At 46.3% G+C, this 22,802-nt stretch overlaps 3 protein-coding genes and 1 long non-coding RNA gene across 4 annotated transcripts in view; 1 reads left to right on the top strand and 3 right to left on the bottom strand.

The window, feature by feature from the left end:
* The window catches only part of LOC144698295 (uncharacterized), a 666,343-nt gene that overhangs the window by 546,152 nt on the left and 97,389 nt on the right, over positions 1 to 22,802 (top strand). The window lies entirely within an intron of this gene.
* Positions 1 to 22,802, bottom strand: part of LOC144698278 (uncharacterized) — a 251,559-nt gene that overhangs the window by 163,388 nt on the left and 65,369 nt on the right. The window lies entirely within an intron of this gene.
* Positions 1 to 22,802, bottom strand: part of LOC144698279 (uncharacterized) — a 167,259-nt gene that overhangs the window by 129,496 nt on the left and 14,961 nt on the right. The gene's annotated exons all lie outside the window — the stretch shown is intronic.
* LOC144698537 (uncharacterized) lies at positions 10,824 to 15,447 on the bottom strand. Its single transcript, XM_078570470.1, has 4 exons — positions 15,074 to 15,447; positions 12,526 to 12,552; positions 12,254 to 12,441; positions 10,824 to 10,837 (listed from the first exon to the last, which is right to left on the bottom strand). Exons 1-4 carry the CDS (start codon positions 15,445 to 15,447, stop codon positions 10,824 to 10,826), a joined length of 603 nt encoding a protein of 200 aa, XP_078426596.1.

Here is a 22,802-nt window from a genome sequence, read left to right as displayed (position 1 = left end):
TTTCAAATTCTCTCTGGTCACAGGAGAAGTACCAGAGGACTGGAGGACAGCTAATGTGGTGCCATTATTAAAGAAGAATGCTAGGGATAAACCAGGGAACTATTGGCCAGAGAGTCCAACATCAGTGGTAGGGAAACTTTTGGAAACATTCTGAGGGACAGAATTAATCCCCAATTGGAGAGGCAAGAATTAATCAAGGATAGTCAGCATGGCTTTGTCAGTGAGAGATCATGTCTAACAAATTTGATTGAATTTTTCGAGGTGGTGACGAGGTGTGTAGATGAGGGTAGTTCAATTGATGTAGTCCACATGGAATTCTGTAAGGCTTTTGACAAGGTCTGGCATGGGAGACAGGTCCAGAAGGTAAGAGCCCATGTGATCCAGGGCAATTTGGCAAATTATCCAGAATTAGCTCAGTGTCAGGAGGCAGAGGGTGATGGTCAAAGGTTGTTTGTGTGACTGGAAGCCTGTGTCCAGTGGCGTACTGCAGGGTTCGGTGCTGGGTCCCTTGTTGTTTTTAGTGGACATTAATGATGTAGACATGAATGTAGGAGGTATGATCAGTAAGTTCACAGGTAACACAAAAAAATCACTATTGTGGTAACTAGCGAGGAGGAAACCCTTAGACTACAGGACAATATAGACGGGCTGGTCAGATGGGCAGAACACTGGAAAATGGAATTTAATCCCAACAAGTGTGAGGTGATGCATTTTGGGAGGACTAACTAGGCAAGGAGTACATGATGAATGGTAGGACCCGGGAAGTACAGACCCTTGGTGTGCATGTCCATAGATCCTTGAACATAAGAACTAGGGGCAGGTGTGGGCAATTCAGCCCCTCGAGCCTGCCCCGCCATTCATTACGATCATGGCTGATCTCATTTTGGCCTCAACTCCAATTTCCCTCCCTCACCCCATAACCTTTCAACCCATTACTAATTAAGTCCGTGTGGTGAAGATGCTCGCACAATGCTGGTAGGTAAGGAGCTACAGGTTATTCACTCAGCGATGAGGAAGGGACATTGATATATCTCCAAATCAACAACAACAATTTGTGTTTATATCACACATTTATTGTTATATAGTTTACCAAGACATTTCACAGAAATGTTAGAAACCAAGGAGATACTCGGGCAGGTGGCCAATAATTTGGTCAAAGAGGTCAGTCTGAAGGAGTATCTTAAAGGATGCAAATGAGGTAGAGAGGCGGAGAGGTTTAGGGAGGGAATTCTAGAGTCTTGGAAACTGACAGAATGGCAATCAGTGATGGAATTATTAAAATCAGTCATTCTCGAATTCGAGAAGAGCAGATATCTCGGGGGGATTGTGAGGCTGGAGGAGGTTACAGAGATAGGAATGATCACAACCATGGAGGAAAACAAGGATGAGAATGTGAAAATTTAGGTGCTGCTTAAATGAGTGCCTTCAAATCATTTGTATAGTTTGTGAATGGCTGTGGGCCAAGCACTGATCCTTGCAGTATCCCACAAAAACAGCCTGTCATCCTGAGAATGAGACATTTATTCCAACTCTCTGTTTTCTCTCTGTTCACCAATTCCCAATCTATAACAGGATATTACCCCAATCCTATGCACTTGAATTCTGTTTATTGACATCCTGTGCTTTGTTTAGTAACCTTCTCTCTCTGTCTCTCCCACTCCTCTCTCTCTTTCTCTCTCTGTCACATTGAATTCTCCAGCCCAGTGAGTTGTGGATGCTCCATCATTGAATATATTTCCGGCTGAGATGGACAGAGTTTTGGTCTCTCAGGGAGTCGAGGGATATGGGGAGTGGGTGGGAAAGTGGAGTTGAAGCCCAAGATCAGCCACGATCGTATTGAATGGTGGAGCAGGCTCGACGGGGTGTTAGGACTTCTCTTGTTCCTATTTCGTATGTTCTTATAGAGGCCAGAGTCTTGTGTAGGCCCAGACCGGGTGGCAGGTTCCCTCCCCTGAGGGACATTAGTGAACCAGTTGGGTTTTTATCATGATCCAGTAGTTTTCATGGTCACTTTTTCCCAGTGCCGCCCCCACAAATTACCAGATTCATTCCGCTCAATTTCACAACCTGCCTTTGTGTTTTTGTGGGTTCTCTCTCACTCCCTTTTTCTGTTTTAAATCAATTCCACAGGGTATTAGACGGGGAGGATTTGCAGTCGGGAAACTGAAACCAAACATCACATCAGGATCTGATGGAGTCGCCTAATTTATCTTAAACTGAGTATCTTCAGATTTTGAACATTGAAGGAAAAAGCACCGTTCACAGTGGGGAGACACCGTACACGTGTTCTGTGTGTGGACGAGGCTTCAGCCGATCATCTGACCTGACTGAGCATAAATGCAGTCACAACGGAGAGAAACTACGGAAATGTAGGGACTGTGGGAAGAGATTCAAATCCCCATTGGAACTGGGAACTCATTGGTGCACTCACACTGGGGAGAGACCATTCACATGCTCTGAGCGTGGGAAGGGATTCACTCAATTAGCCAACCTCATGGGACATCAGCAAGTTAACACAGATGAGAGACCTTTTAAATGCCCACAGTGTGAGACGTGCTTCAAAACTTCTGTGGAACTAAAGTCCCATCAACGTGTTCACACTGATGAGAGACCGTTCAGGTGCTCTCACTGTGGGACTGAGTTCAGACGATCATCTCATCTCATCGCACACCAGCGAGTCCACACTGGAGAGAGACCGTTCACCTGTTCCAGGTGTGGGAAGGGATTCACTCAGTCATCCAGCCTGCTGAGACACCTGAGAGTTCATACTGGAGAAAGGCCATTTACCTGCTCTGAATGTGGGAAGGGATTCATTCAGTCATCCAACCTGCTGCTGCACCAGAGAGTTCACACTGGAGAGAGGCCATTTACCTGCTCCGAATGTGGGAAGGGATTCACTCAGTCATCCCACTGGCTAAGACACCAGAGAGTTCACATTGGAGAGAGGCCATTTACCTGCTCCGAATGTGGGAAGGGATTCAGTGAGTCATCCAGCCTGCTGCTGCACCAGAGAGTTCACACTGGAGAGAGGCCATTTACCTGCTCCGAATGTGGGAAGGGATTCAGTCAGTCATCCAGCCTGCTGAGACACCAGAGAATTCACACTGGAGAGAGGCCATTTACCTGCTCCGAATGTGGGAAGGGATTCATTCAGTCATCCAACCTGCTGCTGCACCAGAGAGTTCACACTGGAGAGAGGCCATTTACCTGCTCCAAATGTGGGAAGGGATTCAGTCAGTCATCTCACCGGCTAAGACACCAGCAAGTTCACAAGTAACTGTCATGATGGGATTTTGCTCTTAATAACATTCAGGACTGAAGTATGTTCATTATAGTTTGTTTCTGTAGACATTAAAAAACTCCAGCCCACTTAGATAAAAGTCAAATAAATCAGCATTGTGTTAAACACAATGTGTTGAACCTTTTTACTATTTTTAACACGTTAGTTCCTTTTTGATGTTAATAAACTCCAGCCCAGTTACAGATTCTGTATAAAATTGGAATAAATCAGCTTTGCGATGAACAGTTGAGTCGTTTTGATATTTCTAGCACAAGTTAGTTCCTTTTGAAGGGCTCTCCCTCTCCCCTGTCTCCTCCATCCCCACCTCCAGCAACAAGTGTGAGGAGCTCATGGAGCTTCTTTGTCACTAAGATTGAGAAAATATGATCAGCTGCCTCTGCTGCTTCCCTCCCTTCCACTAGCCCACCGGGACAAACTATCTCTAAAGATCCCCCTTGTCCGAGCCTGAACTCGTCATTAAATGACAAATGGGATGATGGTGCAAGGCAGCATTGGGTGATAATGAGCCAAGGACATAAACTAATGGGACAAGTGGAGAAACAACACAGGCCCAGAGGAGGGATAAATGGGAAAAGAAGAACCATTACCAGCACCTACTGTCAGAAAAAATGGGAGCAGTGGTTATGATCTGAAATTGTCAAAATGAATGTTGAGCTCAGAAGGATGTAAAGTGTCCAATGAAAGATGGGCTGCTGTTCCTCGAGCTTCCATTGAGCTTCATTGGAACAGTGCAGGAGGCCGAGGTCAAAGTGGGAGTGGGTGGAGATTAAACTGGTAAATGACCAGAACCTCAAGGTCACACTTGGAGACTGAAAGGCGATGTTCCACAAAGCAGTTACCCAATTGGGATTTAATCTCCTCAATGTAGAGAAAACCGCACTGTGGTCAGTGAATAGACAATACTGAATAGCAAGAAGTACAAGTAAATCACTGTGCCCCTTGGAAAGTGTTAGGGGCCCTGGAATGAGGGAAGGGAGGAGGTGGACGGGTGCTTCTGCATCTGCTCTGCTTCAATGGAAATAATTCACAGTGATGTTCATAAGAACACAAGAAATAGGAGCAGGGTTGGACCAAAAGGCCCCTTGAGCCTGCTCCACCATTAAATGTTCTTACAGCTCAACTCCACTTTCCCATCCTATCACCATATCCCTTAGTGCCCAAATATTTATGGATTTCCATCTTGAACATATCAAGATGGAGAACAACAGACTCAGTGCAACTATTAATCTGGGAAATGCACAAACAAGGTGCATGTGAATTACAAATTCACCTCTTCGCTGCTTGGTAATCATGTTAAATGAGCTTTACATTTGCCCCATGCTGAAATCTAGTCATTCTCTGACAGGTATTCTTAATGGTATAATTAGCAAATTTAGAATGAAAAATACCCTCTGCTTCACTTTAAGGCTGAGAGACAACTTTGTAATTGATTCATAATGTCACAGACTGGCTCATGAGATCTGCTCATGTCATCTAATCTTATTTTCAGCTAATGGGAGAATGGCTGAAACAGGGGATGGTGAATAACAGCTCGAAACCACAGTCCCCTCTCCCACTGCCATAATGATCCTTACAACATACAGAAATTTGGGACAATGTGACTTTGATGCTCAGATTAGCTCTGCCTCCATATTAAAGGAAGGAGCGAAGCACTGGGGATGGTGTAAAAAAGATTTACTGGAATGATGCCAGAATTGGAAAATATGTCAAATTCACAAAGATTTAACAGATTGAAAAGTTTTCCTCTGGAAAAGAAAGTGAGGGATGACTTGACTAAGGCCTTTAAGATAATGAAAGGGGTTGACAGGGTAGACAAGTGGAAGAGTTTTCCACTTGTAGATGGTTGAGAATAAATATACGTTAGTCATCAATAAATCTAATGCACAATTCATATGCAACTTCTTCAATCAGAGATAAAAGCAGAAAATCATGGAAATACTCAGCACATGCAGGAGAATCTGTGAATTGAGAAATAGAGTTAAGTTTTCAAGTCTGCTCACTGACGCAGTGCAGTTCTGATGGAAAGTCACAGCCCTGAAAATTAAATACATCTTTCACTCTCCACAGACACTGCCAGATCTGCTGAAAATTCCAATATTTTGTTTTTTTATTTCAGATTTACAGCACCACCTTTCTCTAACTGTGGTTGAGAATGTAGAGCACATTCTTAGAAGGGTTTGAGATCCCAGTGTGAGCTGAAACTCATGTTGCAAAATCACACCATGAAATCACACCAGCTGAATGTGGAAATGGATTCACCTCGTTATTCCATTTTCTGACACAGCAGCACAGTCATACCTGTGGGAGACCATTCAGATACTTCATGCATGCAACCCTTTGCTCACTGCCCACCTGCTAACACTCCAGTTTTAGAAGGTCAAAGGATTAGATCCACAATTGCTACATTCCAGCTGACAAGACAGAGTTTCAGTAGTCAGAGTATGGGAAGAAAAATCACTTCTCTGCACTGCTGCTGAGACTCCAGTGACTTCAGATCTAACTGTCAGGGTTTGTTCTGTTGTTAATTACACCCAGGACAGAACTCTGGTGGAGGGGCCGTGCACTATGGTTGCCATATCAATATTCATAATTTTATATATTGGCCCTATGGCGCCAATCATCATCGGATAATAAAACATTATTATCTTATCAGAAAAAGCCGTTCAATGGCGGTATGTTTACCCAGGATTCTGTGGGGGGTAGAATGTGCTCTATCCTCACGATCCTCGCGCACGCGCAGTACCTGGCAGTGACTGGTACATGCGCATTGCGATCTCTGACTGGAGCATGCGCAGTGCGATCTGTACCTGGAGCTGGTGGAAGACGCTGAGAAATGGCGAACACAGGCGAGTAAAAGGAGCCGGTGAGTGGGGGAGGGATGGAGGCGGCGGAGTGGGCGGGGAGGCTTCATGAAGACCCTGTGAAGGTCTGAAATCTTGAATAAGAAGCTACCGGTCCTGCGGTTACACCGAATGGAGAGGAGACAACTCTGACCCGCGTCTCCTCTCGGAGACAGGCCCGAGTTAACAACCGCCATCTTCACAGGGGCAATGTGCAGCAGGGCGCATGCGCGGTCATCCTGGTCCAGGTAGCAGGAGGAGAGAATGTTGTGCATTTCTATCCTGGACTGACAGGGATGGATTTTGGAAACTCCTTTTACAGGGGGTTAGAAGGGGAGGATTTACACACAGCAAACTCAAACCAAGAGAAATGTTTGTCTCTTCTCAATTTCTATCTTGGACTGACGGTGAGTATTTTTGTAAATTTCTGATACTGGATTTTAGAAGTGGAGGGTTGACAGATGGGAAACTCAAATCAAACATCAATTCAGATCTGGCAGAGTCACTCGATTCGTGAGGACCTGAATATCATCGGCCTTTAAATCTGGAAGGTAAACAGTTGGCCTGTCTGTCTGTGGGCAATGGTTACTTGTAGGAGAAAGAATAATTAACTGAGGAAAGCCAACTTCAATAGGGTGGGAATGGATCTGACCCAGTAAAGTGGAATCAAGGGTTGGCAGGAGAAACTGTAATTGAGGAATGGGCTGCCTTAAAGAGGAAATAGATCAGACATAGTAATTACATATTCTTACAAATGAGCAAGGTATGGCTAACATATCCACAGCTCACTAAATAAGAGAAGAGATTAAGATGAAGATGAATAAATCTGCTAACAGAGATATCAGGTGGCTAATACAACCGAGAGACAGGATAAAGAAAGGATATTCAGAGAGAAATTGGAATAAGAAAGTAAGAGAAGCAAAGAGAGAGTATGAGAAGAGACTGGCAGCTAACATGGAAGGAAATCAAAACGCTTTCTCTGGCTGATACCTAGTAACAGGGTGGTAAAAGGAGACAGGGGCTGATTAGGGATTAAAAAAAGGTGATTTACCCATTGGGACAGGGAGTATGGATGAGGTATAAATGAATATTTGGCATCTGTCTTTACCAAAGAAGATGATGCTGCACAGGTCATGGTTAAAGAGGAGGTAGTTCAAACACTTGTGGTGTTTAATATTGATAAGGAGAAGGTATTATATAGACTGTCTGATAAAGTTGACAAGACACCAGGATTGGATGAGATGTATCCAAGGATACTGAGGGAATTCAGTGTGGAAATTGTGGAGGCACTGACCATATTATTCCAATCTTATTCAGACCCATGAGTGGTTACAGAGGACAGAAGAATTGGAAATCATACACTTTTGTTCAAAAAGGGTGTAATGATAAGCCCAGCAACTACCAGACCAGTCAGTTTAACCTTGGGAGTGATAATTCTGGACAAAATTAATAGTCAATTAAGCAATTGTGGGCTAATTCAGGAAAGCCAGCACAAGTTTGTTAAGGGAAAATCATGTTAAATTAACTTGCTTCAGGTTTTTCGAGAGTTAACAGCGTGGTTGATGAGGGTAATGCTGTTAGTGTGGTGTACATGGTCTTCCAAATGGCATTCGATAAAGTGCCACATAACAGACTTGTGAGCAAAGTTATAGCTCATAGAACAAAATGGGCAGCAGCAACATGGGTACAAAATTAACTGGGTGACAGGATACAGAGATAAATTATTTTTCAGAATGGAGGAAGGTTGAAAGTGGATTTCCCCAGGAGTCAGTGTTAGGACTCCTGCTCCTATGACCTAGACCTTGGTGTTCAGGCACAATTTTGAAATTTATGTGCACAGACTGTGTAGAAGGTCCTTTCTCTGGTGGACCTTAGTGAACCAGTTGAGTTTTTGTGACAATCCAGCATCTTTCGTGGTCACTTTTTCCTCGTGCCAGCCCCACAAATTCCCAGATTCATTCAGCTCAGTTTCACAACCTGCATTTGTTGGTTCTCTCTCACTCCCTCTTTCTGTTTTAAATCAATTCCACAGGATATTAGAAGGAGAGGATTTGCAGTCAGGAAACTGAAACCAAACATCACATCAGGATTTGATGGAGTTGCACAGTTTATCGTAGCCTGAATTTCATCGGATTTTGAACATGGAAGGAAAATGCACCGTTCACAATGGGGAGAAACCATACACGTGTTGTGTGTGTGGACAAGGCTTCAGCCAATCATCTAATCTGTTAATCACATAAATGCAGTCCCAACAGGGAGAAACAGTGGAAATGTGGGGACTGTGGGAAGGGATTCAATTGCATGGAAAGACATCGGTGCAGTCAAACAGCAGAGGGACCGTTCATCTGCTCCGAGTGTGGGAAGGGATTCACTCGTTCATCCTACCTACTGAAACACCAGCGAGTTCACACTGACGAGAGACCTTTTAAATGCTTGGACTGTGGGAAGTGCTACAAAAGTTCCTGGGAACTGATGTCCCATCAACGCGTTCACACTGATGAGAGGCTGTTCAGCTGCTCTTACTGTGGGACTGGGTTCAGGCGATCGTCTCATCTGACTGTGCACCAACGTATTCACACTGGGGAGAAGCCATTTATCTGTTCCAAGTGTGGGAAGGGATTCACTCAATCATCCAACCTGCTGAGACACCAGCATGGTCACACTGGAGAGAGGCATTTCACCTGTTCAGAATGTGGGAAGGGATTCACTGATTCATCCCATCTGTTGATGCACCAGCGAGTTCACAGTGAGGAGAGACCTTTTTAATGTCCAGACTGCGGGAAGTGCTATAAAAGTTCCGGGGACCTGGTGTCCCATCAACATGTTCACACTGACGAGAGACTGTTCAGGTGCTCTCACTGTGGGACTGGGTTCAGGCGATCAGCTAATCTTATTTCACACCAGCGAGTTCACACTGGAGAGAGGCCGTTCACCTGCTCCGTGTGGGGGAAGGGATTTACTCAGTCATCCAACCTCCTGAAACACCAGCGAGTTCACACAGGGGAGAGACCGTTCACCTGCTTTGAGTGTGGGAAAGGTTTCACTCAGTCATCCAACCTGCTGAGACACCAGCAGGTTCACAAGTAACTACAGTGATTGAGTTTTGCAACTGAACCATGTTTCACTGGGGTCTGTTTCTGCTGATGTTAGTAAACTCCAGCCCAGTTATAGGTGTTAATATTCTGGATAAAAATAAAATCATTAAGCTTTCTATTAAATACATGATGTTGAATCTTTTTACTATCCCTAAGACATTATCACTGATCAGCTGCCTCTGCTGCTTTCTTCCCTTCCACTCGCCCATCGGGACAAACTGTCTCTAAAGATCCCCCATGTCCGAGCTCTGAATCCACATCTTTCTCCAGTTTCTCTCCAATCTCCCTTTCCTGCCCTCTCAGAGCTCACTTTGCTCCTGGTACTGCCCATCTCTCCTTCAAATCTGCCAACATCACCTGTCCTCAATAAAACCAACATTTGACCCCACGATCCTATTAAACTCCCGCTCCAGCTCCCACCTCCTTTCGCTCTCCAAAGTCCTGATCACCTCCCAAATCCATGTCCACATTTCCCAGAACTCCATGTTTAAATCCCTCCAATAAGATCTCTGTCCCTGTCACGGTATCGAAACAGCTCTTCCCAAAGTCACCAATGACACCCGATGTGAATGTGACAGAGGAAAACTCCCTCATTGTCCTTCTCGGCCTGTCCACAGCCTCTAACAACGTGGACCAAACCGTCCTCCTCCAATGCCTCTGCACTGGTGGCCAGCTGGGTGGGACATGATGAAACAATGTACAAACAATTCAAGGGCTGACTGACTTCAAGAAATAACCGGGCAGACAGGGAATGTCACCGTTACAACAAGGAGAGTCCGTGGTTTCAGTGAATGAACTGACAGAAGGGTGTTGTGGAGAATCTAAGACACTAGACATGAGTCAGCTGTGTGATGGAAAAGCAACATTAACGACAAATATGGGGATACAGGAGATCCCCAAAGACATCTCATCGATAGAAGTTTCTCCCATACGTTTGGAGTATTTTGTAGACATTACAGCATTGATCATGATTAAAGAATGAACCGTGTGCCCTTGTTTATAATTTCGATCCTGTACGTTCATGCCTATGTAGAAATGGTCTGTACCCATACCTGGTTCCTCTGTTATTCCCCTCCCACCCCACACCACCACCTCTAACCTTCTCGACTTTCTAGCTCCTTCTCACTGTCTCCCTTTCCATCAAAAATCAGCAAATTGTTATAAAAATCAACGTAAAAATAATGTCTAACCTTGTAATCCCGACATTAGCAAGAAGTCCCCTTATGTCCCCGTTGGACATCTGTCCATTCGACCATACCCTAATCCCTCTGTAAATTAACCATGTCAGTCAGACAAAGCAGAATTATTAACTTGAAGCATACATGTGTTAATGGCACATTACCCCCTTTCAAGGGTTAGGACAGGTTAGGAAGAAGGTTCATATTGTCATCATTCAGAACAACCCAGATTACAAAGGAACAGCTGATCTCAAAGACAACCTCTTGTAGTGTGTGTGGAGGGGGTGTGCTGACTCAGGTTTAAATGGGTTAAATGATATATGTTTTCTATATTAGACAATCACATTAAAATCTGGAACTCAGATGGGGATATGGATTTGTGTTAGGTGGGAAGATCTGGATCAGTGTATTACTCCAGGGAGCCTAATGATCAGAGGGACAGTATTTCAGAACTGATTCCTGTGATAGCAGCAATCCCATTGCTGTCTGTGAAAAAGACCGATGGAAATATTTAAAATGGAAACCATTGGCGTGTTGGAGGATGTTGTACACAAGGAATTTGTGAACTATCTGAGGATAATAGTGAGGGGAAAGGAATGGATTTGGAAAGCAGCAGACACTTCATGTTGCTCCAGGAGAAGTGGGGCCTGGTTGTGTAGGTGTCAGGTTTTACACAGCACACAGTCAGCCTGTGGTTTCACCCTGGATGAAGGATCTCCGAATCGTACCATTCACATCACTGGATGGGATTCTCAGGAGCCATGTTGTCTGCTTGGAGAGGAAGGTTTCTGTTATAGCTAATGAGAAGCAGTACAGACAACCACACACAGAGACCCACACACACATTCTCTTTCTGTCTCACACACTCAGACAACCTCTCCACACCCACACACATTTACACACACTTCCACACTCAGGGACACACCCGCACCCATACAAACAGACACATGAGGACACATCCTGTCCTATCAGGTGGACAACACCAACCAAAGTGACTAATACTGGGGATAAAGTATTGGTGCCTGTGAAGAACACTGTTTTTGGCACATTCAAGTCAACATCACCCTCCATAGCCCGTGAGCGGTTTTGACCATCCAGTCTCACCCCTTTCTCTGAACATTAAATCTACATTGAACAACATCTGGGACAGAGGCTACAACACAATTAGAACAATGAGCTGTCTATTGCCAGTGACAGTGGGAGGTAGTGTAAATTTCAGAACAACATCCTGGATAATTACAGCCTCTAATTTCTTCTTGGGATGACTTAAAATGTCAATTCCTCTCATGTTGATGGTCTGTTTGATGAGAGAATTCTGAGATAGGTCACATGGAGAAAGAATATAATGTTGTTTTGACTCTGTATCCAATCTTCCCCTGTGTTTGTTCATTGCTGCCCCAATGTCCTGAGACATGTTCCTATGTTCAAAAAGAACTAATTTGTATCAGCAATATTAAAAAAGACTCAATACACCATGTGTTTAACACAAATCTGATTGTTATCCAAGATATAAACCCCTATAACAGGGCTGGAGTTTATTAACATCAGCAGAAACAGACCCCAATGAACATGGTTCAAGCCTGCATGTGATTCACAGCAAAATCCAATCACTTGTTAATTGTGAACTCGCTGGTGTTTCAGCAGGTTAGTGACTGAGTGAATCCTTTCCCACACTCGGAGCTGCTGAACGGCCTCTCTCCAGTGTGAACTCGCTGGTGTATAGTGAGTTGAGATGACCATCTGAACCCAGTCCCACAGTGAGAGCACATGAACGGTCTTTCGTCAGTGTGAACACGTTCATGGAACACCAGTTCACTGGAATTTTAAAGCACTCCTCACAGTCTGGGCATTTAAGACGTCTTTCATCAGTGTGAATTTGTTGATGTGTCTGTAGGTGGGATGACTGAGTAAATCGCTTCTCACACTCGGAGCAGCTGAACAACTTCTCCCCAGTGTGAACTCGCTGGTGTCTCTCAAGGTTGCTTGAATGGGTGAATCTTTTCCCACACTCGGAGCAGCTGAATGGCCTCCCCTCAGTGTGAGTTTGTTCGTGTCTCAGCAGGCTGGATAACTGAGTGAATCCCTTCCCACACTCCGTACAGGTGAATGACCCCTCCCCAGTGTGAATGTGCTGGTGTCTGGTGAGTTCTGATAAATATGTGCTTTCTTTACCACCAGATCCTCCTGTCCTGCCACCTTCAGGGACCTGTGGACATGGACTCCGAGGTCTCTCACTTTTTCTACCCCTCCCAATATTCTCCTGTTTATTGTGTATTCCCCAGCTTTATTTGTCCTCCCCAAATGCATTAGCATTAATTTTCTTTCTCTTTTACAGCTGATTTGAAGTTGCAGATTTTGCTCCAAAGGTTAAATTGGGATTGATATTCAAAGTTAACTATTTAACTGCAGCAACAACTTCAGCTGGGAGTCAGTGAATTAAGAGGAAAGATCCCAGACAGCAGTTCTTCAAGGTACACTGCAGGCCCGACAGCTCAATCAGCTCCACTCTCAGCTCAGGAGAGCACAACAACTCCACATCCTGTCCACAGGGGAGTTCACCTGGTGCAGTGGGACCAACATTCGTGCTTTAACTAACAGCACCAAAAAAACTAGATTAATCAGTTATTCTGATTGCTGTTTGTGGAACGTTACTGTGCACAAACTGGCTGTCATGAAACAGAAACAACTTATATAAAACATCCCAAGGTGCTTCAGAGGAGTTTCATAAAGAAAAAACTGACAAGTCACATAGGGAGATATTAGGATCAGTGGACAAAGCCGTGATTGAAGAAGCAGATTTTAACCAACATCTTTAATCAGGAGAGAGAGGTGGAGGGGTGGAGAAGTTGAGGGAGAGAATTTCAAAGCTTCACACCTAGGCACGGCCATCAATGGTGGAGTAATTAAAGTCATGGATGCCAAAGAGGCCAGGAGGATGAGTGCTGAAACCTTGGAGGGTTGTAGGACTGGAGATTAGAGAGATAGAGAGGGATGAGGCCATGGAGGGATTGGAAACAAGTATGCAATTTTAAAATGGAGACATTGCTTGACCAGGAGCCAATGTGGGTCACTGAGCACAGGGGTGATGGGTGAACGGGATTTGAGGTGAGAACGCACAGGCACAGAGTTTTTGATGATCTCATGATTCCGTGTGGGGATGGGGTGAATGTGAGAGCCCGGCCAGGAACGTATTGGAATCATCAAGTCTAAAGGTAATAAGGACATGGATGAGGGTTTGAGCAGCAGATGAGCTGGGGGTGAGGTGGAGACAGGTGACGTTATGGAGATTGAAATATCTGGTGTTAGTGATGGTGTGGATATGTGGTCAGAAACTCATCTTAGAGTCAAATATGAGACCAAGATTGTGAACAGTGTGGTTCAGCCTCAGTCAGTTCCCAGAGAGAGGGATGGACTCGGTAGTTAGGGAACAGAATTTGTAGTGGTGACTGAAGAGAATAGCTTTGGTCTTCCCAATTTTTAATTGGAGGAAATTTCTGCTCATCCAGTACTGGATGTGGGATAAGCAGTTTGATAATTTAGTAACAGTGGAGGAATGGAGAGGGATGCTGGTGAGGTTGAGCTGGGTGTTGTCAGTGTACATGTGAAAACTAACACGGTGCTTTTGGATGATGTCACCGAGTGGCAGCATGGAGATGAGAAATAGGAGGGGCCAAGGATAGATCCTTGGGGGACACCAAGTACAAGGACTTTAGAGAGGAAAGGGAGGTTGGAGCTGGGGCAGTAGTTTGTGAAGACAATGGGGGATCAGAGGTTGTTTTTTTAGGATGGATGATGACGATGCATTGAAAGGTGAAGAGGGACAGTCCCAGAAGAGAGAGAGAGAACCATTAACAATATCAGCTACATGGAGAAATTAGATGATCAGCAGTTTAGTGGGAATAGGATCGATGGGGCAGGAGCTGGGTCTCATGGACAAGATGAGCGCTGAGAGGGCATGAGGGGAGATGAGAGAGAAACTGGAGGAAGATGCGAGTTCAGGGTTCAGATAAGGGGGATCTTTACAGACAGTTTGTCCCGGTGGGCTAGTGGAAGGGAGGGAAGCAGCAGATGCAGCTGATCGGATTGTCTCAATCTTAGTGACAAAGAAGCTCCATGAGCTCCTCACACTTGTTGTTGGAGGTGAGGATGGAGGAAGCAGGGGAGAGGGAGGGTCCTTCAACATGAACTAACTTGTGTTAGAGCCACTAAAAAGATACAACTCACTGTATTTCATACAAAGCTGATTTATTTGACTTTATCATATGATATACTTTTTTAATATTAACACCTATAACTGGGCTGATGTTTACTAACATCAGCAGAAACAGACCCCAATGTACATGGTTCAGTCCTGGATGTGACTAACAGCAAAATCTAATCAATGTTCTGAGTTACTTGTGAACTTGCTGGTGTCTCAGCAGGCTGGATCACTGAGTGAATCCCTTCCCACACTTGGAGCAGGTGAACGGTCTCTCCCCAGTGTGAGTTCACTGGTGTACAGTGAGTTGAGATGGTTCCCTGAACCCAGTCCCACAGTGAGAGCAGCTGAATGGCCTCTCGTCAGTGTGAACACGTTGATGGGACATCAGGTTCCCGGAGCTTTTGTAGCATTTCCCACAGTCTGGGCATTTAAAAGGTCTCTTGTCAGTGTGAACTCACTGGTGTGTCAGCAGATGCGATAATTGAATGAATCCCTTCCCACACTGGGAGCAGGTGAACGGTCTCTCCCCAGTGTGAACTCGCTGGTGTCTGAGCAGGAAGGATGACTCAGTGAATCCCTTCCCACACTGGGAGCAGGTGAACGGTCTCTCCCCAGTGTGAAGTTGCTGGTGTTGATGCAGCCCTGATGATCGGGTGAACTCCTGCCCACACTCGGGACAGGTAAACGGCTTCTCCCCGGTGTGAACTCGCTGGTGTCTCAGCAGGCCGGACGATCGAGTAAATCCCTTCCCACATATGAGGCAGGTGAACGGTCTCTCCCCAGTGTGACTGCGCCAATGAGTTTCCAGCTCAGACGGGAATCTGAATCCCATTCCACAATCCCCACATTTCCACGGTTTCTCCCCACTGTGAACGGTGCTTTGTCCGTCCATGTTCAATAGGGCGACTCCGTCAGATCCTGATGTGATGTTTGGTTTCAGTTTCCCGACTGTAAATCCTCCCCTTCGAATACTCTGTGAAATTGATTTAAAACAGAAAAAAGGGAGTGAGAGAGAACCCACAAAAACACAAAGGCAGGTTGTGAAATTGAGCTGAATGAATCTGGGAATCTGTGGGGCCAGCACGAGGGAAAAGTGACCATGAAAACTGCTGGATTGTCATAAAAACCCAACTGGTTCACTAATGTCCTTCAGGGAAGGGAACCTGCCACCCGGTCTGGGCCTACACAATACTCTGGTCTCTTTAGGAGCATAACTAGTAGGTTCAAGAGAAGTCCTGACACCCCGTCGAGCCTGCTCCACCATTCAATACGATCGTGGCTGATCTTGGGCTTCAATTCCACTTTCCCGCCCACTCCCCATATCCCTCGACTCTCTGAGAGACCAAAAATCTCCCCATCTCAGCCTGAAATATATTCAGTGATGGAGCATCCACAACTTGAATTCAATGTGACAGAGAGAAAGAGAGACAAGGGGAGTAGGAGAGGCAGAGAGAGAAGGGGAGTGGGAGAGGCTGAGAGAGAAGGGGAGTGGGAGAGGCTGAGAGAGAAGGGGAGTGGGAGAGGGGGAGAGAGAAGGGGAGTGGGAGAGGCAGAGAGAGAAGGGGGGTGGGAGAGGCAGAGAGAGAAGGGGAGTGGGAGAAGCAGAGAGAGAAGGGGAGTGGGAGAGGCAGAGAGAGGAGGGGAGTGGGAGAGGCAGAGAGAGAAGGGGAGTGGGAGAGGCAGAGAGAGAAGGGAAGTGGGAGAGGCCGAGAGAGAAGGGGAGTGGGAGAGGCCGAGAGAGAAGGGGAGTGGGAGAGGCAGAGAGAGAAGGGGAGTGGGAGAGGCCGAGAGAGAAGGGGAGTGGGAGAGGCAGAGAGAGAAGGGGAGTGGGAGAGGCAGAGAGAGAAGGGGAGTGGGAGAGGCAGAGAGAGAAGGGGAGTGGGAGAGGCAGAGAGAGAAGGGGAGTGGGAGAGGCAGAGAGAGAAGGGGAGTGGGAGAGAAGGGGAGTGGGACTGGTAGAGAGAGAAGGGGAGTGGGAGAGGCAGAGAGAGAAGGGGAGTGGGAGAGGCAGAGAGAGAAGGAGTGGGAGACGCAGAGAGAGAAGGAGTGGGAGAGGCAGAGAGAGAAGGAGAGTGGGAGAGGCAGAGAGAGAAGGAGAGTGGGAGAGGCAGAGAGAGAAGGAGAGTGGGAGAGGCAGAGAGAGAAGGGGAGTGGGAGAGGCAGAGAGAGAAGGGGAGTGGGAGAGGCTGAGAGAGACGGGGAGTGCGAGAGGCAGAGAGAGAAGGGGTGTGGGAGAGGCAGAGAGAGAAGGGGAGTGGGAGAGGGAGAGAGAGAAGGGGAGTGGGAGAGGCAGAGAGAGAAGGGGAGTGGGAGAGGCTGAGAGAGAAGGGGAGTGGGAGAGGCTGAGAGAGAAGGGGAGTGGGAGAGGCGGAGAGAGAAGGGGAGTGGGAGAGGCGGAGAGAGAAGGGGAGTGGGAGAGGCTAAGAGAGAAGGGGAGTGGGACAGACAGAGAGAGAAGGGGAGTGGGACAGACAGAGAGAGAAGGGGAGTGGGAGAGACATAGAGAAGGGGAGTTGGAGAGAGAGGAGGCAGAGAGAGAGATAGAGAAAAGGGGAGTGGGAGAGACAGAGAAGGGAGTGGGAGAGATAGAGAAGGGAGTGGGAGAGGGGGAGAGAGAAGGGAAGTGGGAGAGGGGGAGAGAGAAGGAGAGGGTGGGAGAGAAGGGGAGTGGGAGAGACAGAGAAGGGAGTGGGAGAGGCGGAGAGAGAAGGGGAGTGGGAGAGGCAGAGAGAGAAGGGGAGTGGGAGAGGCAGAGAGAGAAGGGGAGTGGGAGAGGGGGAGTGAGAAGGGGAGTGGGAGAGGGGGAGAGAGAAGGGGAGTGGGAGAGGGGGAGAGAGAAGGGGAGTGGGAGAGGGGGAGAGAGAAGGGGAGTGGGAGAGGCCGAGAGAGAAGGGGAGTGGGAGAGGCCGAGAGAGAAGGGGAGTGGGAGAGGCCGAGAGAGAAGGGGAGTGGGAGAGGGGGAGAGAGAAGGGGAGTGGGAGAGGGGGAGAGAGAAGGGGAGTGGGAGAGGCCGAGAGAGAAGGGGAGTGGGAGAGGCCGAGAGAGAAGGGGAGTGGGAGAGGCCGAGAGAGAAGGGGAGTGGGAGAGGCCGAGAGAGAAGGGGAGTGGGAGAGGCCGAGAGAGAAGGGGAGTTGGAGAGGGAGAGAGAAGGGGAGTGGGAGAGGCAGAGAGAGAAGGGGAGTGGGAGAGATGGAGAGAGAAGGGGAGTGGAAGAGATGGAGAGAGAAGAGGAGTGGGAGAGGCAGAGAGAGAAGGGGAGTGGGAGAGGCAGAGAGAGAAGGGGAGTGGGAGAGGGAGAGAGAGAAGGGGAGTGGGAGAGGCCGAGAGAGAAGGGGAGTGGGAGAGGCCGAGAGAGAAGGGGAGTGGAAGAGATGGAGAGAGAAGGGGAGTGGGAGAGATGGAGAGAGAAGGGGAGTGGGAGAGGCCGAGAGAGAAGGGGAGTGGGAGAGGCTGAGAGAGAAGGGGAGTGGGAGAGACAGGGGGTGAGGGGTGAGTTTTAATAAACCTACAACAAAACCAGAACTTGGGTTGAATCTCCTGAACCACTAACCTTCAACCCCTGGAAGGACCAGGGTAACAGGTGTATGTGAACACCATCACCTCCAAGTTCCCCTCCAATTCACACACCGTCCTGACTTGTCTGACATCCAATGCTGGATGAACAGAAATTTCCTCCATTTCAATATTGGGCAGAATGAAGCCATTGTCTTCAGTCCCCACTACAAACTCCACTCCCTATCCACAGACTCCATCTCTCTCCTGACAACTGTCTGAGACTGAACCAGACTGTTCACAACCATGGTGAAGTATTTCACCCCAAGATTAGCTTCCAACCACATATCCACATCATCACCACGACCGCCTATTTCCACCTCAGTAACATTGCCCGACTCCACCCCAGTCTCAGCTCATCTGCTGCTGAAACTCTCATCCATTCCTTTGTTACCTCTAGACTTAACTATCCTAACGCACTCCTGGCAGGTCTCCCACATTCAACCTTCCTGTAATCTTGAGCTCATCCAAAACTCTGCTGCCCATGTGCTTACTCGCACCAAGTCTTCTTCACCATCACCTCACAACTCACGGACCTGCAAAGACTCCAAGTTAAGAAGCACCAAAATTTTTAAATTCCCACCCCTATTTTCCAATTCCTGTGTGGCTGCTCCCTGTTGCTGGAACCTCCTCCAGTGTCACAACCCTCCGAGGTATCTGTGCTCCTCTAATTTGGCCTCCTGAGCATTCCTGATTTTTCTTGTTCCACATCTGTGCCCATTCTATCAGTTTCCAAGGCCCCAAGCTCTGGAATTCACTCCCTAAACCTCTCCCATTCTCTACCTCATTTTCCTCCTTTAATTTACTCTGTAAAACTCACTTCTTTGACCAAAAGCTTGGTCATCTCCTCATAATATCTCATGTGGCTTAGTGTCAAACCTTGCTTTGTAACATTTCTGTGAAATGCCTTGGAACATTGTCTTACATTAAAAGTCTCATATAAATACAAATTGTTGTTGTTGATTTGGACATATATCACTGTTCCTTCATCATCACTGGGTGAATAACCTGTAACTCCTTACCTAACAGCATTGTGGGAGCACCTTCACCACACGGACTGCAGCGGTTCAAGGTCAAACATCATCTTCCCCACAGGCAACTGGGGATTGGCAATATTTTCTGGTATCTGCGGGGAATGAAACAGAGTTAATGTTTCAGGGTGTGCAGAATGAATTCCAAGGAATAAACATGCTGCAGAATTTGATGGTCAACATAAGTTCAGAAGTGGAAGAGAAATGGACTATAGTGCAGGAAAAACAATTTCTGACTATGAAAGATACTGTGGGAAGATAAAGCTGGTAAGACAGCAGCACATGGTTAGGGGATGGACAGCGGAGGAAACCTCATTGAGACACAGTTGGTAGAAGTAGCAGTAAAATCCTAAACAGAGCTAAGATACATCCAGTATTAGGGACAGAGGGAGTTAGACAATGGCAGAGAGGTGATCAGGGAGGGCAGAGGTGAAACAGAGCAATAGATGGACATGGATTCAGATCCACAGTAAAGGAGTCACACCAGCCCCAGAGCCATGGAACCTCTCACAGATACAGAGCGTAGAACTAAAACCTAAACTAAAAGTTGTACCTGAGTAGTGAAAAATACTCACCTCTGAAACAATTTCAGTTTTCAATTTTAAAATCTCCTGCTGGAGCCTGCAGCTGGAGAGATATCAGAAGCACTGGAGTCAGAGAAAAATCTCACAGTTGAGGAAATACCCAGGGAGCGGGGTGATGTCACCGTGTAATTGTTGATGTGCGATGATGTCACCGTGTAATTGTCGATTTGTGATGATGTCACAGACACGGACACAGAACATTTGGGTCTGTGCAAACCAGTGATCACCACACATTATGAAGGATGGGAGGGTCCTGAGGTATATATGAGGTAGATAAAGAAAAACGATTTCCGTTAACTTATCATAAAAGGGTTATGGGAGACAGTTTAAAGATTTTGTGAAGATCTACAAGGGGCATATGAGGAAAAAAGTTCACACAGTGAGCAGTAATGACCTGGAAGTCAATGCTTACACTCAGAGACCGATAATATCCAGGTCGGGATGAATCAAGTGATTCTTGCTGACTCTGATGTGATGATTCGTTTGAATTTCCAATCTGCAAAACCTCATCTTCTGGTATCCTTTAAATGGAATTTACAAAATCCGTCATTGTCAGTGCAGGATAGAAATTGAGAAGAGACAAACGTTTCTCTTGGTTTGAGTTTGCTGTGTGTAAATTCTCCCCTTCTAACGCCCTGTAAAAGGAGTTTCCAAAATCCATCCCTGTCAGTCCGGGACAGAAATTCACAGCATTCTCTCCTCCTGCTACCTGGACCAGGATGACCGCGCATGCGCCCTGCTGCACATTGCCCCTATAAAGATGGCGGCCGTTACCCCGGGCCTGGCGAAGGGAGAAATCCAGACTTTATCGGCCCGTTTTCTCCAAACACAAGACCGTAACCTTGTTATTCAGGGTCTTCGGCCTGAATTGTGTCTTTATGAAGCCTCCCTGCCCACTCGGCTGGCTCCATTCGTCCTCAAACACCCACTAACTCTGTTAGTTTGCTCCGCTCGACATTCACTCAGCCACTCTGAGCAGCTGCAGTCACAGACCAGCACTGCGCATGCTCTTGAAACAGCCCGCAATGCGCATGCTCCAAGCACAGACACACACACACACACACACGCACACACACACACACACACACACACACAGCAATGCGCAAGTGCGAGTGTGCTGCTGTAATGAGGATAGGGCACATTCTGTCCCGCAGCGAATGCTGGGTGTGCACTCCGCCATTGAACGGTAAAATGGTAAAATCGAAACCCAAGTTCAGTAATCAGAATACGATGGATGCCATAGGGCCAGGATATAAAATTGTCGAATTAATTGATACAGCAATTAAAATGCTCTATATCTGCCATAACGTCTCACCTGGATGTAATGACCAGCAGAACAAACCCCTGTACTAAGATCTGAACTCAATGGAGACTCAGCAGATGGGGTATTTTTCACCACACATGGAACATTAAAACCATGTCTTGCCAGTAGGAATGCTCTGACTGTGGATTAAATCCTTTGAATTTTAAAATTGGTGTGTTTACTGCTTTGCAAACTGAATAAATCCCTTTACACATGTGAAATATCTGGTTGGTCTCCCACTGGTGTGACTGTGTTGCTGTGTCAGTAATTGGGACGATAGAGTGAGTCCTTTTCCTTTTTCAGCTTGTGTACATGAGTTTATGTACACATTTTCACCTGAAACATGGATCTTAAACTCTTCTGGGAATGGGTTCCACATTCTTAGTACTAATTAGTTAAAGAAAATCAAAATGCTTCAGATGTTGGCTTTCTGAAATAAAATAAACCAGAAAATTCTGGAATTCTTGGCAGGTCTGGTAGCGTCTCTGGAGAGAACAACGCTGTTTTTATATCTGGTCTGTAACTTATCATCAGGACTGCACTACATCAGTGCACAAATCTGGCAGATAGTAACTAAAACCTAAAATGGGCTTTTGGACAATAACAGACAAGACACCGAAAGCCTCGAAAGGAGAATCTGTTGTGTGACAGCTGGTTGCTGGTGACATGGATGTGTCTGCAGTGGGTAGGATCAGACCTTTTCCATGTTTCCATCAATCAATGTCCCACCTGTTCTTTTCGAAGAGTGAAACTGATAGAGAACAAATGTCATTCCGGTGTTGACAATCTGAAGCTTTAAATAGCTAACTTGGTTTAAGATATCTTGCAGATTTTTTTTTTAGTTTGTGTCTCTGTTGTATGATTGGTAGGAATTTGGCAGGTAAACGAAAGGTTGGTGGTTTAAGACCATCAGGAACGAGGCCTTTGCTGTTTTCTCCCCATCATCATTCATTGTCACAAAGTTCCAGGATGACAATTGGAACTTTGGCTACAAGAAAATATTCACCAAACATTGCCAACTCTACTTTTAAGCAATGGATTCCCAAACTGACTGTTTTTTTTAATGAATATCCATTTGAAATTTAATGAGAAAACAATCAAACCTACCATGTAACTACGTCTAACCCATTGAAATCTATGAAGTTATTACATTCAAACCCATCAATAATTCTCACGTCCTCAGCTCCACAGGGAGTGAGACAGGGAAAAGAAGAAAAGCAGCAATATTCAGGTCCCACACTCTCCACTCACCCGCTGCCAGCAGAAAGCAGCAACTGCAGCTTCAATAAGCGGGTTGCTGCCCATCCCTGGGACACAAGATACTCCAACTCAGGCCAAACCTCCCAATACACCGAGCACAGGCTCAGGAAAACGCAGGTAGATTATATGCTGTTTACTAAGTCCACGAGGAGCATTTACAGAACACCGAGTGAGTGAGTCACAAATAAAAGTCACACCAACTTTCTAAATCTTTTCACTACAAAATTCTTTCATTTTAACGAAAATCCGGCTCTTGTGAATCTGAAAATAAGTACCATGTGATTAGTGTTACCGAGTGACATGTTTTCCATTGTTTGTCGGTCAGATTTGGAGTTCAGTTTGTGTTCGCTATTCAAGCGAATCCCATTTCAAAATAAGGGCACAACGCAGCTAAATATTACATCCAGGAACAAATCCTGAGAAAAATGGATCCCAATGTTTGGAAGGAGGTGCAGCT

Source organism: Cetorhinus maximus, chromosome 23 (assembly GCF_964194155.1).
Source record: "Cetorhinus maximus chromosome 23, sCetMax3.hap1.1, whole genome shotgun sequence".
NCBI lineage: Eukaryota > Metazoa > Chordata > Chondrichthyes > Lamniformes > Cetorhinidae > Cetorhinus > Cetorhinus maximus.
The sequence above is the reverse complement of the archived record's forward strand: the minus strand, read 5'-3'. Positions and strand labels throughout refer to the sequence as shown.